The sequence below is a fragment of the Prionailurus bengalensis genome, chromosome C1, assembly GCF_016509475.1.
Source record: "Prionailurus bengalensis isolate Pbe53 chromosome C1, Fcat_Pben_1.1_paternal_pri, whole genome shotgun sequence".
NCBI classification, from domain to species: Eukaryota; Metazoa; Chordata; class Mammalia; order Carnivora; family Felidae; genus Prionailurus; species Prionailurus bengalensis.
The window spans coordinates 34,809,488-34,831,190 of NC_057345.1; the positions used below are offsets into that span (position 1 = coordinate 34,809,488).

The 21,703-nt window shown below is 47.9% G+C and overlaps 1 protein-coding gene across 11 annotated transcripts in view; it reads right to left on the minus strand.

Annotated features, from left to right (window-relative positions):
• The window catches only part of ERI3 (ERI1 exoribonuclease family member 3), a 127,942-nt gene that overhangs the window by 54,722 nt on the left and 51,517 nt on the right, over nt 1–21,703 (minus strand). For 10 of the 11 annotated variants that reach the window (XM_043574742.1, XM_043574746.1, XM_043574744.1 and 7 more), the window contains one exon: nt 7,544–7,616. The exons of the other annotated variant lie outside the window; for it this stretch is intronic. In XM_043574742.1, the coding sequence (XP_043430677.1) occupies nt 7,544–7,616 (73 nt within the window). The remainder of the gene's footprint in view (nt 1–7,543; nt 7,617–21,703) is intronic. 11 annotated transcript variants of the gene reach the window in all.

Consider the following 21,703-nt stretch of genomic DNA (forward strand, 5'->3'; position numbering starts at 1 on the left):
ACTTGCGTGGTTTGGTCTGAATGCGCATGAACTATATATGTATACGTGGAGGCATATATTTGTATATATACTTATCCCTATGTGTCCATGCATATGCAGTGAGAATGTACACATTATGCGTGCATGTGTGCATACACATACTCACTTCCTTATGGAAGTCTCATCTGAGTTATCCATTTCTTGACCTCTTATTTGCACTAACATTTTCCTCCACCCAATCTTAGCTACTCACTCCCACGGGCACACCTTGGAACCTGCCAACACCAAGAACTGCCCCATCTCTGAAATCACCAATTCAGATAGCCTACTCTAATCATAATCTCTTATCTTTCCATGTGGCATGCTCGACTACACCTGATACACCTTTCCTCGTCGTCGTACAGGGACCCAGCTACTTTTTCCATATCCGTCAGGCCCCCTGCTATTTTCTCTTTCCTCGGCATCCAGCTGAGATATCATAGTTCATCCTGGCAGTATCTTCAACAACTCCTTTGTTCCTTTCATCACACTTCTTGGGAAAGTCTCCACCCCGGATGAATCTAAATGTATGCTCTCGGCATCCCTACAGACAGGCAGCGGAGCTCTGCTAAAGAAAAGTCCTACAACTGAACGGAGTGGTTCCACTAGGAATTAATGCCATCAACCTAGATGGGACTCTCAACACTGCCTAGAAATCCTACTATACTTCTCAAGTCGGCTCACACTTCTTTCCTTTACTAAAACTACAGCAATCCTTCTGACTTTCTACAAACCTTCCCAGTCCTCTGTTATTAGTTACCAGCAAATGACTCATCTACTTCACAGAGAAAAATAAAAGCCATCAGATGGGAACTACTTCAACTTGCCATCAAATCTGCCAACCTTCTGCATCTACCGCATCCATCTTCTCCTTCCCCCTCACAAGACAAGGGGGTCCTTCCTCCTGCAGACAGCCAGTTTCCATACCATCGTTTTCTCCATCCCATCTTCTCTCAACATCTCTCACTCCTGTATTTTCAAACTTTCCTCTCTAAGAGTGCCTACAAACAAGCACATGTCTCCCATCTTAAAACGTGCCACCTGCCTCAACCCCACACTTGCCCCCTCATGGTGCTTGTCCTTTCTCTCTCCTTCAAAGCCACATTTCTAAAAAGGTTAAAATTTCTCTGTCACCTCATTTACTCCCCAATTCACTCCAATTTGGCTCCTGTCCCTCTTACACCATCAAGCGTTTTCACCAAGGTCACCAAGGTCCTTGTGTCTCAGTCTGGTGCTTGTATTTCAGTCTTTCTGTTATGCGGCTCTCTGAGAGATGCCCAGTCCCCTTGTCCTGAAAACTCTTTCTTTCTGTGGTTTCTGTGGCACCACACTCTCCTGGTCTACCTCTTCTCTATCACTCTTTACTCTCTCCTTTTTACCCTGTTTACTCTCCTTAGCACAAAGAGTCAAGCAAAACTAAATTTAAGTTCTACCTCTGCCATGTCGTGGGACACGGAGCAAGTTTCATCAACACTACGTGCCTGTTTTCTCAACCTTAAACGTGAAAAATAGAGATATGCAAATAACAGATAATCATTTCAACAAGTAATCAGTATAAAAATTAATGAACTGTTGTGTATTTAAGTGTGCAATTGACACTTACAATACATCTCAATTCAAATGCTAAATCATCATCAGAAATACTAGATCTGTATTTAGATTTTAAACAGTTAACAGCTGAAAACGTAAGTTCACCAACCCAGGTTGTTCTAAATATACTTCAAAGTACTTCAAGAAAGTGTAGTTACATTTAAGTTAATGAAACTGAAATAAAATGAAAAATGTGGCAATTATACCGGACAATACAGGTCTAGCACACAAGATGCGATCAATAAACAAGAACTTTTACCACTGCTATCGGTGACCACTCCTTCTTCTCTATGTCTGATTCTTCCTCCTCTATCTATCAAGTGTAGGTATCTCTCAGTGCTCATTCTTGGCTTTTCTCTCTTCTCACCCTCTATACTCCACTCCCATGGCTTCAATGATCACTCATCCACCAAGAGATCCCCTGAATCTGTACCTCTTAGCCAGACCTTATCCCTGAATCCCATATCTTTATATTCAACTACCTCCTCAACAGCTTCACAAGAATGTCTGAAAAGCATCTAAACTCTGCATGTCCCAATTCATCTTCTCTTTTAATCTATAAACTTCTCCTTCTTCCATGACATCAGTACATTCATTCCAATTCATCCAGTTCCTCAAATCATAAACCTTAGAGTCACTGTGGTTTCCTCCTCCATCATCAACCTTCACAGCCAATCAATCACCATTTTGTATCTACTGTATAGTCAGTTTTGCTATAATACTGGTTTTGAAAGAGCAAATTCACTCCAATGCAATGTATTAGTAAACAGTTGAGCATAATGCAAATTTTGCATTTGTTTATGTGTGATTTTGTCCATAAGCTATAAAGATAAACACAGGAAAGTATACCCACCTAAAGAGAGCTGTGTAAGAATATGCAAAATATACACATGCTTACACTTCAAACAGATAGCAGCTTCCTAGATTGCCACATGTATTATACACTGCATCCATCTGGCTACAACTTTCCAACTGATTCCAGAGAACTCTCTTTCCACCACTTCATAATAACTCCCAAGTTGCAACCTTTCTCACGCCCACTGCCAAGCAAACCTCAGGGTTTTTTCAAGGTAGAGTGCCATATTTATTGTAGTATTTATGTATTTCTTAACCATTTAACATGTGTAAAATTATGCTACCATTTTTTTTAGATTCCTATCTTTTTCATATGTCACTGATGAAGTTTCTGAGTATTATGCTCCTAACCCCATTTTTATTGCAACTTTTTCTTACAACTTTTCATAGCATGGTGATTCTTAAAAAGGTCTATGTTGCACTATAGCAGAACTGACTATACCATTTAACACTGTAAAATCAATCCATGTCTCTACATTTCCACTGCTGTAAGTTTAATCCCAATAATTATCAACTTTCACCTGGACTATATAGCAATGGTCTAATTCTGTGGTTCTCAACTAGCGGACAGTGCCTCCCCATTCCCACCCCTGTCTAGGCCCCTGGAAATGTATGTGTACATGGCAGGGAGGGAATGTTTTTGGTTATCACAATGACTTGGTGAAAGGCACTACTAGCATTCAGTGAACTGGGGGAACAGAGATGCTACAAGTTCAGCAATGTTGCCCATACAATGATTTGCCATCCTAACATGCCAACTATAACCCCATTAAGAGAAACCAGTACTGATCCCCCCGTATCAACTCTTAGCGCTCTCTATACTGTATCCAGAAAGAGCTTTTTCAAAATGCAAATCAGATGATACCTTTCTTATGTTTAGTGTCCTTTAATAGTTTCCCATTACCCTAAGGATAAGGATCAAAATCTAAAGTGTGACCTACAAGCCCCTGCCTCCTCCTCTAGTTTCATCCCATGCAACTCTCCTCTCTTCCTCACACTCACTATGCTCCAGACTCTCATTCATTCAACAAATAATGACTAAACATCTACTGTGTGCCAGGAACTTTTCAAAGTGATGAGGACAGGGGTGCCTGAGTGGCTCAGTCGGTTAAGCATCCGACTCCTGACTTCAGCTCAGGTCATGATCTCACAGTTTGTGGGTTCGAGCCCTATGTTGGGCACTGTGCTGATAGCACAGAGCCTGTTGGGATTCTCTCTCTGACCCACCACCATTGCGTGCACTCTCTCTCTCTCTCTCAAAATAAATAAATAAACATTAAAAAAAGTGATCAGGAGGGGCGCCTGGGTGGCGCAGTCGGTTAAGCGTCCGACTTCAGCCAGGTCACGATCTCGCAGTCCGGGAGTTGGAGCCCCGCGTCGGGCTCTGGGCTGATGGCTCAGAGCCTGGAGCCTGTTTCCGATTCTGTGTCTCCCTCTCTCTCTGCCCCTCCCCCGTTCATGCTCTGTCTCTCTCTGTCCCAAAAATAAATAAATGTTGAAAAAAAGTGATCAGGACAGAACAGTGAACAGAGGAGACAAAAATTCTCCATTCTCATGGCACTTACATTCTAGTCCCATGACGCTGCCAGGCTTCTCCTTATCTCAGGGCCTTGCCACATGCTTAGCTAATTCCTACTCATCCTTCAGATCTCAGCTGAGACACCCTTCCTCAGGAAACCATTCTCTGACTGTGACCCCCTAAATCAGGCCCCCTTATCAAATGATAACACGATTCAGGACTTACAACACAATTAGAATTATTTAATATCCATCTTTTCTGTTACACCTCCAGGCCTGGTACAGTACCTAGAACACAGAGGGCACTCAAGAATATGTGTTTACTGATGAAGATGGGTATGTTTATATATACATATGCATGTGTCTTAATGCTTTATGAATAGGAATGTATAAGTGTATCTGTACCTGTGTATATTGCCATGTATGGCTGAAGGTGACTATGTGAATATATATACACACCCATTTGTATGAATGGAAACATACATACAATTTTGGGTATGCCTGCTTGGGTATATTCATTCACATGAGTAAACATGTGTATGTTTATGCATGCGTGCATGCGTGTGTGTGTATGTGTGTGTGTATTCTTCTGGCTCCTCAGTGACAGCTATGACCTCCTGGAGGGAGCTGGGAGCAGGGCCCCAAGTCTTCTCTAAGCTGACAGTTCAATAAGAGTATAAGATCATTCAATGACACTCCAAATGTCAGCAAACATTGGCTTGCTCCACTCTGCTACAGGGGAAGTAGGTGGAGGAGGGAGATGTGGAAACCTGGCTGCTGAAAAACTGTTCTTTCCTGATGCAATGCACACCATTTCTGGACAGGAGAGGCCTTCGGAAATGGGGATAGTGAATTCAGTCCCAAAGTATACTTTCCCAAAGGCTTAGCTAGCGCCACATCTCTCCTAAAGGAAATGTAGCCCAGACTCACTGGGCAAGTCTTGGTGACCAAGACCGTCCTTACTTTTTCCATGAGCAAAGTTCCACTATTGGAGTTAAGCCGGAGAGGGGAAGGAAGGAAAGTAGGGAGGAAAGAGTAAGATCAAGTACAGGAGAGGACCCTGTAGACAGCCAGGGCCTGGGTCACACAGGGGGAAAGAAAGCATAGAATAATACACTGCACAGTGCCCATGCAACCCTGGCAATCCCCTCTCTGGTTTACTCTTATTGTTACTCTTTTTAAGGGAGCAGGAATCTTTGTGTGGCCTGTACTAACTCATGTAGTATAAAGGTCAGACCTACAGCCTCTCTGTCCTGAATGGCTGCTCACAAGGACTGGCCCAGAGTTTGTAATTAAGTCATCTTTCCTGCTGGATCCTGTGGCACAGCTGGAACATGATATGGCTAGAGGACTGAGAAGAAGGGGTTAGACCCCTCTACTGCCACTCTCCTCATGCCACTCTTATTTTTCCTAGACCTGCTCAGTTGACCTACCAAGAAGCAATCACAAGGCCAACTGGGAATGGAGTCCAGTTTCCACTTGTACCCATTTCCCCCCTCTATGGCTCAGCACAGTCTGGCAGAGAACCAAGTGGAACAGGCTCAGGACAGCCTGCCTCCAACCCCAGCAGCATCAAGGTGGCCCTGAGTGGCAATGTTAACACACGGGTCGGCTGTTTTCCTGCCTCTCTGCCAAGGAACCTGGAGGCAGGGAGCTATCCAGACACCAAAAAGTCTAGTGAACTTCACAGAGCAATTGTTCAGGTCAGCGCCTGCCTCGCCTGGCCGGGCCTTCACATTGCATTTGCTGAGGCCAGCAAGCAGCCTCAGATGCACTCTGACAGCTGGCATGCTATCTTCAGGAGCACAGGCCTAGCCACACCTTCATGCATAGCCCGCCAAGCCCTGCATGAGAGGGCCTCTGTGGAGCCAGCTCTCAAAGATCAGTCAGTCAGCCAGCAACTATTCACTGAGCACATACTCTGTACCCACCACTGACCTGGCTACTGCAGACACAGAAAGGAGCCAGCCTCAGTCTCTACGCTCCAGATGGACATGTCTACAAGGAAACATATTTGGACTCAGTTTCAACACTCAAAGATCACAGGTATCCAAAGGGTCAAGGAGTCTCAAGATAAAAGACTGACTGCTGAGCTTCCCACAAGAGGTGATACCTGAGCTGAATCTTCAAGAAGAGGGAATGTGCCCAATGAAAATGACTAGGGGGCACTTCAGACAAAGATAAGGCCACAGGCCAAGACCTGAAGGTAGGACAGAGCCTGGTCCCCTCAGCCAAAGATGGAAGTTAGTAAGTAGCTGCTGCTCAGGCCCAAGAGAGATCAGCTGGAGAGGTGGGTAAGTGTCAAAATACAAACAAGCCAAGGACCAGGTGTGAAGGACCTGAGTACCAGGGGAAAGCAAAGGAGTTCACAATGTTGCCACAAAGAATGGCTGCCCTGAGACCTATGGAACTAAGTCCAAGGTCATTCTCTTCTACTGTTCCTCCACATGCTCACTTAGCTCCAGCCCATACACACACCAAAAGAATGCTGTTCCTCCTGCTGGAAAGTCTTCTCTTCAGACCCATATTCCACCTTCCTTGAACACCCAGTTCAAGACCCAAATCCTGACAATACCTAGTTTTACCCTTCACTGGCTTCTCTCTTCTCTAAGGCCCCCTGGGAGCCACTACTCTGATCTCTGGTGTGTTCTCTCTTCTCTGATTTCCTGGGAGTCACTAAGCTAACTAGCAACATGGGGTCCCTGAGGCGTTCAGGGCTGTTGTCCTTACATCAGAAGGATTTATGGGTGTGAGTTTCCCTAGTGGACTGGGCCTCCTGGAGAAAGGATGCCAACAGAGCAGAGATCTTGGGAGTCTATTCCTGTACCTTCTTTCTTCTGCTTACCTAGTGTAGCACACACTAGGAAAGTAGTTTTCTGGGTAATTCAACCTCTGCCAGGCCCCAACTTCATAGCTACACAGGGTTTCTCCCAGCCCACAGCCCCAGCACCCACTCCCCAGATACTTGGTGTTGTATTAGTGTCAGTCTCCTTCCTCAAATTCAAAGGGAACTGGGCTCTATTGTGCACAGTCCTTCTCACATGACCAAGGTTCTGCCGGGGCTAGGCAGGACCACAGCCAGCCTGAACCAACTCTACCTCCCAACCACATGGAGATACCAGGGCCACTCAGGAGGGTCAGAGACCACACTCATGACCACATCAAATAAGTATACTTTCCCAAAGGCTTAGCTAGTGCCACATCTCTCCTAAAGGAAATGTAGCTCATCTCAGTGATTTAGTTTTGAGCAAGAATCTGGAAAATTCCCTTCACTGGGACTTCTCTGCATACCTGGATGACACCACATAGGGCAGTATCATACTCTACCCCTCGGCCTGGTCCCCAAGGAACTCCCCACTCCCAGAAAGGGCCACAACCTTACAGTGCATATTAACTAGGGAAGAGGAAGGAAGGACGTTGAGAAAAGAGAAGAACAGAAAGAAAAGGAAAGCGATGACAACAAAAAGAGAAGAATAGAGATGTGTAAAGAAAGCAAGAGGGGACAGGATCTGATGCACAGGAAACCCAGAGGAAGCACCAGAGTGGGGCTCAGACACAGTACCTTTTTCAGATTAATCCACTGCTTGAAGTAGTCCGCCACTGGCAAGCCCAAGTACTGGCACTGACCTGGGAGCCTACAAGAAAGGGAAAAGAGAACAAGTTGGGCACACCCATTGTCCCAGGCATGGAGTCTGAATCTAGGAGATGCAAATAGACCTCAGAAGGCTACCCCATTAGTCACGGGTCCTACCCTGCTCAAGAAAGGCTCCCCACCTCTAGCACCCTAGACACTGGGCTCCAGATCTAAATGTGAAAACTTGGGAGACTCTATACAAAATACAAGCAGCTACTATTTTCTGATGGCCTACAATATGCTAAGGATCTTACTTACAGTTTCACATGATTCTTCAGAACGACGTTATGAGGTAGTTATTGTTGCCTACATTTTACAGATGAGAAAATGAGATTCAGAGGGGTTACCTAAGGTCCCAAAGCTAAAAAATGACAGTGCCAAGAAACGAACCCAGGTCTGTCTCACCCCAAAGCCTATGTTCTTTCCAATGCACCAGTGTGTAGCTGTTTTGTTACAACAGAGAGGCAGGGATATAAGACAAGAGGAGAGAGAAAAGGAACACGTGGAGCTGGCTAGACAGGGGCTTCAGTTCACCCTTAAGTCTCTAGCAATAGGCTTTCTGCAGATAGAGCAAACCATGCAAAAGGATAAGAGCTCAGAATTTAAACCAAGAGCCTGTTATTTTTTCTTTAAATTATAATTTATAAATGGTCTTTCCCTCTAGATATAATGTTTACCCACATAAATCCATTCAACCATTTACTGATGTTTAATAATAAACAGGCACTTAAAGCTCAAAAAGTTAAGACTTAGCCACTGCCTATAAGGGGCTCACAATTTGTTCAATGGAATGGACAATAAAAGAAATAGACTAAACAGCCTTAAGTTGGAGCACTAGGGTACATGAAAAGATGGAGGAAGATACCAAAAATATTAGCTGGGAAAGATCACAGAACTTTCTTGCTAAGCTTGGCCATAGGCAATAGAGAGGCTCTGAATAGTTGTGATTTACATAGATTTTTCTGGGGCCAGCAAAAACAATACACTAAAAAAGCTGGGTAGTAACTCAGAGACTAGACAACAGCTGTAGAGGTAACAAGCAAGGAACAGATAGAAGAGACGTAAAGGAGGCCTTGGCCATCAAGTGGGATGCAAGGCCCAATGAGAAGTGGTAGAGCCCAATTCAAAGGCTTATGGCTTGGCTGGTTTCATTCTACTCAGAATCAGACACAAAGAACGAGGCAGGGGCATAGAGAGGATATCTGACACCCAGAGCAGACCAGTATTTAATCATCATTTTTATTACTGTTTTTAAATTCTCTGCCTAAATCACAGTGACTGCTTACTACTTCACCTCCAAATACCACAGAAGGAGGCACAAGTTTGGAAATGCAGTTTTACATACATGCATGGCACATGGCAAGCACTCAATATCTACTGAGTTCAAAGTGTTTAGGAAACATGTGGCAGTAGGATGACATCTAAAGGGGCAGCTGGATATCCACTTTGAGGAGAGGTCTGGATTGGAGATATAAATTGCTGAATCATTAATGTAATTTAAGTGAAATTAAAGCCATGAGAGTAGATGAGAGAGCAGGGAAGAGTATGGTGGGAGATGGCCCAGATTAATGTCTCATAAGTTCTACTGAGCTAAAATGGAAATCAAGACCATTGTCACACACATGGAACCCACTACACGCAGCAGCCAGCTCTAATTTTGGACTCCCTCAATTCTAAAATTTTTTAATGTTTGTTTATTTTTGAGAGAGAGAGAGAGAGACCAAACATGAGTGGGGGACGGTCAGAGAGAGAGGGAGACACAGAATTTGAAGCAGGCTCCAGGCTCTGAACTGTCAGCACAGAGCCTGATGCGGGGCTTGAATTCACAGACCACGAGATCATGACCCAAGCCGAAGTCGGATGCCCAACTGACTGAGCCACCCAGGTGCCCCAGCAAGGTTTTTTGAAAGATGAAAGATAGCCTTAGGAGCTAAAATGTGGTTGCCTAAGGAGAACTATATTGTTTGGATAACTTTCTAATTTCCTTCAATTTTTCTTTTGTGTTCTTGTTATTATCTTTTTATTTGTGAAAATGCTTGCTGAGCTCAGCTATTTTTGAAAAATCACATTAAGGCCTGTGAGTGAAGGGGGCAACCAGAAGCAGCAGAATCTGCAAAGGAACAGGTCAAGAGGTCTGGCCAGGAAAAAGCAAGAATCGGGCCACCTATCATATTCACCCTTAGCCATTCCCAGTGTCCCCATTCTTTTAGATGACATGGATCAGGAGTCCTATTGGCTGGGCTAGCCCTGGCAGCAGGGTGAGGAGGCTCCCTCTTCAGCAAGATTTCAAAGGTAGACATTTCTACCCAGGTAGGAAGGGTCTAGCACAGTAGGATCTTGCCTGATCTTCTAGGGGGAGGATCTGTACCAGAGGGGCTACATCTAAGACAGACTAGACAGACTGTCAGGCTGGATAGTCAGCCTCAGATATGGCTCAGCAGCAACCCTGAGTGCTATCTGTATCCCATGGCTGACTGAAGCAGAGGAGGATGGGACTATAATTCTCACCCAGGCTCTAGTCACTTGCAGATACACATAAAGTTTGCAGACTCACAGGCATTCAGGTTGTTGAGTCCTCCAGTCTGTGGGTGGTCCTAGCCCTGTGACTCCAGGACATGAGCAGTAGAAATGTAGCAGGTCCAGGCCCATCTTCACAGAGCCACAGAGCCATATGCCAGAACTTGAAATTCCAGATGGGAGTTTCACGGGAAGACAGCTACACATTTCTAAGACAGAACCCTACCCAGCTTAGAGAACACCAAGAGAAACCCTGTGAGAAAGGTAGGTCAGAGTAGTAGCCATCTCCTACATAAAATAGGAAACTAATGTCCAAAGAAGAAAAGGATTTGCTCGATCACACAACAAGCCAAGGGAGAACTAGAAATGGGATCTCAGCCTTCTGACTGTACAAGGCATCAGTCATGCACATGCGCTCAGAGTTCTTTACAGTCCCTGGAAAGGCAAGGTTTGGGGCTTTAGAGAGGCAGACAGCATGGTGGTTACTGCTCAAGGTCACACCTGGGTCCAAGGTTCTTAGGAGCCTAAGGCTAGGATCAGTGGGTACCAGTGGGTACATGGTTCCACTAATTTGGAAAGTAAAAGGGCAAAAGTCCCCCTGGCACAAAGGGTCTGAATACTGAGTTCCCACCAGATACTGATCCCAGGAAAAGAGCCACTGGCAGTGGGCCCTGGACTAGCCTGCGGGCATGAACGTGCAGGCAGGTTTATGGTGCCCAGGTCTCCATGCAGCTGGAATCACTGGGCACAGAGCTCCTCAACTGCCCAAACATCATCTGGCCATGCTTATTACTGTTGCCCAATGAAATTTTATGCACCGAGTCCACAGGTGTGATTTCCCCTTCTTTATGAGGGTCGGAATGACATCACCGATGGCCAATAGAAAAGAGCCAATTATGTCCAGGCCATAAAAAGGAATGAGATTTTTTCAACCAAATCAAAACTTCCTTCAGCTTCACGAACGTAAGGGGCCCCCTTTAAGGAAGGGCCCCCAGCCCTGCCGTGGGCTCTAAACTGAGGGATATAATCAGTTTCCAAGTACTATTAGACCTAGGGCTAGAGAGGGGCTCCGTCTTCAGTATTCACCATGTGACACTGCTCTCATCACACTGGGCCCCTAGGGTCATCAAAACAGAACATCAAACCCTCCTCAAAGATGCCTGACTAGCTCTTTGCTACTCCATCCAGGCAGGAGTTAGAAAAGATGGGGTATTTCTCAAGTTCCCTTCCTACTCCTTCTAAATAACAAAAAAGAAAGCAGAGAGCCTTCCTCCACTTAGAAAGAAAAGAGTGTGGGAGGAAGAGGGGTGCAGGAAAATCCCCCCCCCCAACAAAAGCATAGGGCACAAAGCATAAGGAACCCGGCCCTCCCTACCCACCCCTCATCCAGCCCCACCACCTGCAGCCCAGTGCTTGGGCTGGGCCCAGACAGCCCTGATGGCAAACAGGTGTGACCAGCTCGGCGCCAGCCAAGGCAGGGGACTAGCTCATTAAGGGAACACCACCCTCGCTAATGGGTAGAGGCAGGATGAAGCCATTGTGAACAGGAGCTCAGCTTTGAAGATTAGCTGGAGCAGAGCTGGGGGGCTCTACTAGAACTGCTAGGCTTGAGTTGAGGAGGCCAGCAGCATCCACGGAGGTCTGAGCGACAGACTGACAGACACCATCAGCCAGGAGCAGCAGGAGTGCAGGCACCAGTGCTGGCAAAGGTTATGCACACTCTTCCTTCTGTGCTTTTCTCTCTCTGTAAATCTTAGGGGCAACTCCAAATCAGGGAGATATATGTCACTCTCAGTTTTAGCACACTCGAGCCCTTAAAGAGCAGGAGGCCAGCTGAATCTGGAGCCCTATGTGATCCCTTTCTGCCTCTCTGTGAAAGCCATGAGACCTGGATCTTGAAGTGATGTAGGCTGTCAATCCTGGTGTCCAAAAACTTGAGGATGCACATACAGTTCACCTGCAAGGGCGAACTATTTTGTCCCATCTGATATGTAGAAAAAGGAGAGTACTGAGGAGCAAAGGAAAGAGTAGGGAGAAAGGTTCGGTCTTCTTCAAAGTCACAGTTGCACCATGGAGGGATAGAAGGCCCAGTCTGGGGAAGAAGTAGGCCAACAGACCCAGCCAATCAGCCAGATGTATGCTCCTGCCAAAGGGACACCTATGAGGGGCAGTGGGGCTCATGGCCATGTTGGGTTTCTATGCTTGCCCATTCTGAAACGAACACGCGTGCACAATGTTGTTGCTGGCTGTCCTGTGTTTCAGAACTACCAGGTTTCCTAGACCTCAGGAAAGGTCCCATTCCCACTGGGTCCCAGCCTGGGAGGTGCACCTAGTCAGAGACTCCACAGCCAGTGTGATGAGTCTGCACCCAGCACCAGCAGACTATCCCAGCCAAGGCAGCACTTGGCTGGGGACACAGCTCTTTGTCTCTCCTGTTTCCGTTCCCCCCACCAGAGGAGATAAACAGACCCTGGGTGATAAACGGCCCGCCTTTCAAGATCACTTTTCCTCAAGTTGAGGAGAGTAGCTAGTGATGGATGGGCTGGAATTTGGTTATCGGGAAGGGCTGTCAGCCAGAGGTGCCTATCTCCTCCCCCACTACGCAGGGCATCATTACACTGTGGCATCGAGGTAAAATATGAGCAAGGGGAGGGAAGGAAGAAAGAAGGGAAGGCTGGGCTTCCACACGGAGCAAATTGAGCTACAATGAGAGCGGGTGTAAGGCTGGGACGTTAGTTATCTGCCGCGACACCTTTATCTCTGCGCAAATTGGTCCTTCCTCCCCCACCACATCCTCTTGTACAAACAGAGGCAGGCACAATGTGTCACCACTGCAATAGCGTGGCAATTTAACCCGAATTAGTGAGGGGGTCAAGCTAGGAAATAGGGGTTTCTCATTTCAACAGGTTCCTTAGTCTCTGCTGTGAACCACCACACTGGGGGGAGGAGGGTGGACAGAAAGCAGACTCATAATTGAATTCACTCACTTGGCCACCGCTGATGTATAAAAAATTAATGCTCAAGCCTCCTACTTATTAAAGCTGGCTAGTTTCTGTCTCACCTGCAAGATGCACCATGGCAGAAGACACGGCCTGGGCCACCCCCGGCAGGCTGAGCCCTCAGTGCTTTCAGGCAATGCAGGGATCAGCAAGGTCAGGAAGGGAGACAAAGGTGCTGCCTGAGACAGCAGCCCCACGCCAGCAACCCCTCCTAGAAGCCTACAGGATAGAGTGTAGGGTGGGGTTAAGGATGGAGGCCAGGGGGAGGGGTTGTAGAAGGTGATCACATTAGAGATGATCCTGGTCAGTTCAAGAATACACTTCAGTCTACAGATAGAAGCAGCATTCTGGCTTTACTCTCTACCCTGAGATGTCCAGGGTTTTTAGAGGGGTGTCCAGTAACCCCTCTCTGCCACCCAGACAGGCAGACAGACACACACACACAGTTGTGCTGAAACTGAGGAAGCCAATGGCAGCACTGATGACAATGACAAGGCTAAAAAAGCCAGGTGTAGAGGAGTCAGGCCCATTCCCCAATGGCTCCCCCACTGCAGACCCCGGAGCTAGAAGGGCCCTGATGGTGGAGGGGAGAGGGAGAGTACAGTAGAACCCCCATACAGCACACAGCTCTGCTGCACTAAGAGACAACTTGGTCAAGTGCCCATGTGTCCTTGGGCAAGTTACGTCACCTCCGTGCCCTGCTCTGTGAAGGTTGCAGGAGCCAGCCAAGGGAAACATATTCATACATAAACACTCACAGAAGGGATTCTGGCTAAAAGGAGATCAGCTGTGACCAATGCTGCAACAGCCTTTGGAGAGGCTTCCAGGCCACCTGCCTTGAGAAGACAGTGCCTTAGGCATGAAAAATATACTGGAGAAGCTTTGCTGGGGATGACACAGAAAGGGGAAGTTCCAAAAACACTCATCAACTACAGAAAATGAATTCCAAGAAGCTTTGGGGTAAGAAGAGTTGTGCATGGAAGAGGCACTTGGGATTCATTCTCCAAATCTAAAGCGCACAAATAGGGAGCAAAAGTCAAGGCCCCAGTCTAGACACAAAATGGGAAAACTTTCTACCTCAATTGCCAACACATACTTTGGGTATCACTGAGACTCAGGACCCTCAGGGGCAGAGGCCAATCAAACCTGATTCCTAGACTCAGGGAGCTTCCAAGGCCACCCAGAAGATAATCACAGCATGAAACATAATGATCACTCCAGGAGAGAAGACTAAGAAAGGGCCATCCCATTTCTGGTGATGGGAAAGCACTGCTGGGGAGCACTTACGCTCTGCTTCGGTCCCCTCTGCTTGAACACACACACACACACACACACACACACACACACACACACTCTATCCCTCCATTCTTCTCTGCCTGCCCACAACCCTGAGAGAGTGCCGACTTCTCAGCCCATTTTGCTCCCACACTTGCCCCCATCCTCTGGGACAGCTGCAGGTTACAATTCCAACCACAGACTTCAGAAAGATGATACACTTGCTGGAGCCTGCAAAGGGTCAGGAGAGAGTACTGTTTGAAATACCAGCGTGACAGCTGGCTCCTTGTCTGTCTCTTCCTCCCCCACTCCCCTCCCCAAACTTGTCATGGTACAAGAAGTCTATAAGCAGCCCATCAGCTTTAAATATCAGTGTGCGTGAAGCAGGAGCACGAGAGCGAGGGAGCGGGAAGCAGACAGCAAGTGCCTCTGTCGCCACTGCCTGTCAGGGAACACTAATGAATTTCACCACCAGCAGCCATGCTTCAGATGGGGTGGGGGGTGGTGGTGGTGGGGGTAGGGAGTTTTCTAGGGAGAACCTTACAGTATTAAAATATCTTTTCCCAAAGCCCTGTTAATAAATGTCATTGCAGAGCTGAGAACTACGGCCCACAGCTAGGACTTCAAGGCAAGGGAGGGGTTGGGACAAGCCCTAAGGTCCTCCCATCAGAAGGAGAGTGCAAGTGTGAGGCTGGAGGGGGCCCCCTCTGAGCCCTGCAATTGGGAGGGTGACCGCTATGACCCATGCTCATCTCATAAAGGCCATGGGCTGCCTAGCTGAGACGACCAGGACCAGAAGGAAAGGCCTCTGATGAGGGGAGATCACCAGCTGTGCCTTCTGGGCCAGACTTAAGTCCACCCCACTTCCCACCAACTTCAGCCATCTCACTTCACAGGGAGGCCCACAGGCAAGGGGCTCCAGGCCATCCTTCCAGATCTAGGGCGAGAGCGGTGGTGAGGAAACTCTGACACCAGTCTAAAAGGAAGTACTTCCCCACAGGTGGCAGGAGTCAGAGCTTATCGTAATCTCCGTTGTACAGATGAGAACATGGAGGTAGAGTAGGAATGTGACTTTCCCAAATCCTACAACTAGTAAGTAGTGGAGTCAGGATTGGAACCCAAGTCTCTTAATTCTAAACACCATGCAGCTTCTCTGAGGAAGGGCTGATCACTTCACTGTCTCCTGTGTGTCCTCTACTGTCAGGCCCTGCCCCTCCCCTCCATTCTCTCCCACTGGTACACACACACCTCTGGTCTGGCATAGGCCACAGCTGCCATGTAGCACAGGGCTGGGCTCCAGGCCAGGGTGAACCCAGCCTGGCAGAGAAAGCCCTGGGAATGAGCCAGGCCATCACCTGGGAGTCTCCACAGCTCAGAGGGCATGGTTGCAGGCATAAGCTTTCCCTGGGGTACCCTCTGCACAGCTCTGATCAGCAGTGTCTGATCTGGCAGCGACCTGCTGTGCAGGGGGCAAATGACATTTAATTTCCTCTTGGTTTCCCTATGGTACAGACGAAAGGCCGTCACCTGCGTCTGGGTCTGGCGGCACAGCTGGAAGTGTTCCCAGACATGCTGCTCTGGAGAGTTCCCAAACAGAAACCAGAATACAGGCAGAGCAGAGGGATGCCCCATAGGCCAGGCTGCCAGTCCTCCCTGAGAGAACCAACCTCAAATCCCCATTGCCGAGCAGTTGCTCAAAGCCTCTGAAAGGTACTGATATGTAAACAGCACTTCCCTGCTCCACTGCTTGCTGGCCCACTCGCCAACCATTTGTCCCCCACAGAGCCCACAAAAATGGCCACAAGAAGCACACCAGGTGTCCTGATCACCTGGTGCCACAAACACCCTGTGGAACAGTAGAATATGCACTTTTCCAATGCTGCAAATAGTTTAGGAAGTCAAATACCTTCTATCTCCCCAGACCCCCTCCAGTGAAACAATAAGACAAGCATCTCTCCGGAGTCTCCCCAATGACAATTTGTCCAAGGAAAGGGCACAGTGCCCCACCTGTGGTGACTGTGGCAAGTGTCGGAGCTGCCACCAGGACCTGGCTAGAGCTCTCTCCCAGAGGGAATGGCAGAGGCAGCAGCAGGGATTAGGGTAGGGGGAGAGGGGAGCTGCTGACAAGAGGTTCTCAGGGCACTTTGGTCAGTGTCTCAGCTGATGAGCTATTCTCTGTTTTGGCCAAGGAAATCAAGACCTCCTTAGCAATTTGAGCTGTTTCCAAGATAGCTCACTCATCCCCCCAATTATAGTCTCCACCTGGCCTATGGCCATCTTGACCCTTTGCCTGAGCTGCCTTTGTGTGGCCTACGATGCCCTCTGGAGGCTCCACAGAGAGGCATCCTGCAAGCGGTCAGGTTCTGGGATGTAGACTGCTCTCTGCTCCAGTATACTCAAGGACACAACTGTTCCCCTTACCCTGTCTGTGACAGATCTCCTCTGCCCTGATCCCAGCTCCCTTGACTCCTTCAAGACATGTACGCACTTGGCCTACACAAAGTCACCCTTCTGGGTAGGCATTAGAACAGGCTAGTGGTTTTTAAACTGAGCTCAGTGGGGTTCTAGGATTCTAGAAGGGACATCAGGCTACTTTGAGGACTGGGGGAACAGGAGGAAGAATGACAGGGCCTCACCCCAGCTTCAACCAGAGCAGCTCAACCCTTATATACTTTGTAATATTGGGCTTTCTTTAGTATTTTTTAAAACAAAATTTCCTGCTAAAAAATACTCCCCATTCAGTCTCTCTACTATGCTCCTCTGGGGTCTCATGGCATTTGTTTTGTATCTTCTCTGTAGCCTTCTCAGACTCCACCTTACTCAGCCTGTAGTTAGTTATGCACGTGCTGCTCTTTTTTGTCCTGATCACCTGGTGCTCCTTACAGTCCCGAGCATAGGACTTCCTGGCCCAGAGCAGCTCTCAACAGGGGCTAACTTTAGGCTACTGCTGGAATACCAGCACTTCCAGCATACACAGTGGTCAGCACCTTCGATGGCAGTTTCCATAAGAATCCCCTGGAAGAGAAGAGTTGCAGTGAAGCATAACTGACGTTTACAAGAAGGTCCTAGTGAAGACATGTGGCATATGCCACTCTTAAGTCACCAAATGAAGTACACCTGCTACCATCATCAATCACTTAAATCGACCTCCAAGGGACCAAAGAGACTTTTCCATCTGGCCAATCTCTGGGCAAAATGCAGATATTCCAACAGGAACTATCACTCATTAGAAGTTTCCAAACCCTGCACGTAAGACCATCCATGGCAACACAAGATGATGCTCATCAGATGAGTACTCAAGGGTCTGTTGCCTTGCAGAAGAGTCACCAGTCCCACAATTCTGCTCAAAGGACTCAAAATGGGTGCAGCTCCTCAGCCCCATAAACCAAGCCCACTGCCTGGCTTCCTTCTCCAGCCAGCTCTGGGGAAGGAGCAAAAGGGAGGCAGGGGTCTGTGCTCCTCCTAGCTAAAGCCACTTGTTAGTAGGCCCCAGATTCCTTTATCCCCAGGGAAAGGAAGGTAGCAATGAGCCCTATCCCTCCCCACCCTCCCCACCCCCAGTATGCCTCCCAACAGGGCCAGGGAAGAGAGCCATTAGTGTGTGCCTCAGCAGACAATGGGGAGGAGAAGTCTCCAGAGCAAAGGACAACTGCAGCAATTAGAATGCAGGGAGGTTCAGAAGCTATTTAACTGGGTGACCCCTGAGGTCGCTGCATCTGACTCCCATCCCTGGATAAATATTGTATGAGAGGGGAGGGGGGAGGGTGAGGGAGCCCTCAGAGTGCTGCTCCTCCTTCCACTCCATTCCCCACCCCACACGGGCTGCCTCCAGCCACACACACCAGGAACATTATTTACAGCCCTGACAGTCAGAGCAATCACTCTGCTAACCAAGAGGGAATGGACAAAGTCGACTTACCAAAAATTGACTATGGCAATTGAAGAAGAAACCAGAGCTGTGGGGGAGGGGAGCTGAGCCAACACTGAGATGCAAGGCTCCCCCCACATTCTGGGCCTAGCTGAAGCAAATATTTCCCATCACCCCAAAACTACTAGTAGGTGAAACTGGTCCCAACTGGCAGAGTAAATCAGGAACGGTGCATCTCTCCACCTTTTGGGGGCTCCATGATCAAAAAACTCCTGGATCTCATCACTACCCAGGTGTTCCTTAGCAAAGATGGGAGTCCTAGCTACCTGCCCAGAGGAAGTGGGACTAGCCACATGTCACTTAGCCAGCTGGTTCCTCAAGCCACAAGCAGGAGAGTCAGCCATAGCAGAAAGGGGTCAGGCTGAGGGAAGAAGAGGAGAGCGTCTGAGTGCAGGCTGCGTCTCGGCCCCCACATGTGCCGCTCCTCCAGTCCTGCTCTAATGCACCCTGACATGCCTCTGAAGACAGAGAGCTGTTTGCAGTCAGCACCGTGATTTGTTAGTAATTATTTCCATGGTGTCACATTGCTGTCACTCTGTTAACAAAGAGACAGGCTGCCTCGGGCTGCCTGCAAGAAAGAATCGCAGAGAAAAAGGCCTGTCAGGCTCCCGGGATTCTCTGGGCTGGCTGGCTTTCTTCCCCAAACCAAAATCCTTGCAGGCTTTGGAAGAAACAGTTTTACAGAACTATCAAGTCTGAGTATGTCACCCTTTAGCCAGGGACACTGAAAATTTATCCCACCCACTCACAGCCATCCTTCCCGAGCTCTACTGAGCTAAGCCCCCAAAGTCCATAGATCATTCAGGCATGGGCCACTACGCCAGCTGCAGCCCTGAGTTCTCCAGCCCTCACCTTCCAAGACCGCTGCTTCCTGACTCCTCTTCCTCACTGGGGTGTTTGCAGCCTCTCATGTGCTCTTAGGAGTCTAACATAGGAAACCTATTTCAGACCAAACTGAAGCAGCCACCCCGCTGGCACAGATGGTGGTCAAAGAGAATATGGTGGCAGGGCATCTTCTCTTCTTGAATCTGCCAACCGCAGTTCAGGGCCAAAGCTGCTCAGGTGTGGATGCCCCTGTAGTCTCTCGATGCCTGTGCACCTGTGAGGAGATCATCACAGACTGCTCCGTCGTTCCCAGTGCCCGGATTGGTACAACATCCACTGTGGTTTGCTTTAGCACAAAGTAATGTCTCCATTACCGTGGCTGGGAGTGAGAGGACAGATTGGCAATGAGGACAAAACAGAGGTCACTCACCTTACAGGCACGGAAAGTTGGAGATTAATTCTCTCCTCTCATGGAGGGAATCAGACTCCTGGATAGTGGAAGGGAAGCACCAATATCGAGACACCCTTTCATTGCCAAGCAGCAGCAGCAGCAGCAAGAGAGGGACACTAAAGCCCATAAGCCTACAGAGGCCTTGTCAATGTGGCAAGGGCCACTGGCACCCAGTTCCTGCAGAATCCCACAGGACAGAGGAGCCTGGACAAAACCAAGATTCTTCTGGCATCAGGGTCCAAGGGCCAGAGGGCAGTGCTGGCTGCATGAACTGGAATGTAAACTCCATGAAGGCAGGAGGTTTTAGAAGTTTTATCTCTTTGTTCACTGCTATGTCCTCAATACCTAGAATAGTGTGAGACACACGGTGGGTATTCAATCAACATCTGCTGAAAATATAATTAAATGGGTCGGTATGGCTCAAAGGCCACTTCCACAGGCCTGGGGCCAGACTCTCCCTATCACAGGAGTTCAGAGAAAAGGGAAGCCAGTGCAGGTTCCAGAAGAGACAGGTAGACCACATATCCAAAGGACTGGAATTAGGTTTTAAAGGATGAGGGAGATTCTCATATCAGACTGAACATTTACATACTCATTTGACAAACATGTACCGGAGAGGTAAAGAAAAACTGTAGTCCAACAAAAGGAGAAGAGATAAAGCACAGTATGGAAATACAATGGAAAACTATACAGCAATGAAAAGGCCAACTACTAATATACACAACAACCATGGAGGACTCTCTCATATGTCATGTTGAGCAAAGGAAGGCAGACATAAAAGAGTACATTTTGTATGGTTCTACGTATCAAAAGTCCAGAACAGGCAAAGTGAACCAAAAGTAATAGAAGTCAGAACAGTGGTCATCTGGTAGGCAGAGGGCATTACTGACTGAGAAGGGACACAAAACGTTTTCTAGGATGATGGAAAAGGTTCTTGATCTTGATCTGGGTGGTGGCTGCACACGTGCATGCTTGTATAAAAATATATGAAGCTATACACTTCACATCTGTATACTTTATGTACCCTAACATGCCTACTTCATACCTTGGCTTCTAAAAAAAATAGAAAAAAAAAAGTTGGGTCTCAAGAGTCACACAAAGAGGTTTTTAAAAAAAAAAAAAAAAAAACCACAAAACTATCTCACCCAAAGTAAAATATTTTCCAGGAGCAAACTCCTTCTCCTTGGAGTTCAGGGGACAAGCCCTCCAATCTTCAGTCCCTATCTGCCAGAGGACAGAGGAGCCCAAATAAGTGGCCAAGGCCTGGGAAAGTCCAGAAATGTTCAAAACACAAAGGAGTGCAGACTGAGTCCCAGGTCTAGGAAGCAGTGACAGCCTTTATTCTGTACCAGGTGAACTGTGGGGAAGCAGAGATGGAACATATGGTTAGGCCATGCCACCAGCTCATTCTGAGGCCCTCTGAAGCAGCCTGTCAGATTGTGCCATAGAATCAGACTTCCAGAGACGGTCCTGAAGAGCCATAGGACCAATTTGTCTTCCTGACAAGCTAGACAGACATTGGCTGAGCTACCCCAACTCTGGGCTATGCAAAGGTCTCAGTGCCTACAGCCCCTCCTGCCAGCAAAGAGGAGACAATAAGACCCTCACAGAGGGTCAAGGGGAGTATAAGAGTATAACTCCAGGGGCTACTACTTAGGCAGCAACACTTGCCTCACAATGAAGCAGTAAAGAGACATCCATCTAGTCAGTGGCTCTATAGCAGGCCAAAACATGAGACTCCCACCACTGCCATAAACATCTCAAAGCCTGATCAGTTACTACACAAACGTCTTGATCTTTTATCGGGATTTTAACGAAGCAAAACTTCCATTCCAGGAGTTCCAAAAATCACTAAAGTGCTTTAGACTCTGTTACCTTCCTAGTGGATGAGGAGATGAGGCCAACATTAGAGCCCCCCATTCAGGCTCAAAAGTACCCAGAATGTGGAACACCAGAGGCTCTGCCTGCCAAGGAGGGACTGTACTTACTGATCCGATAACAGAGCTTCTCCCCAGTGCCCCCCCAGGTCCAAAGTCCTTCCACAGCAGACCAACTACCCCAAACCCAGGCTCCAAGGCAAGGACACAAGCTGA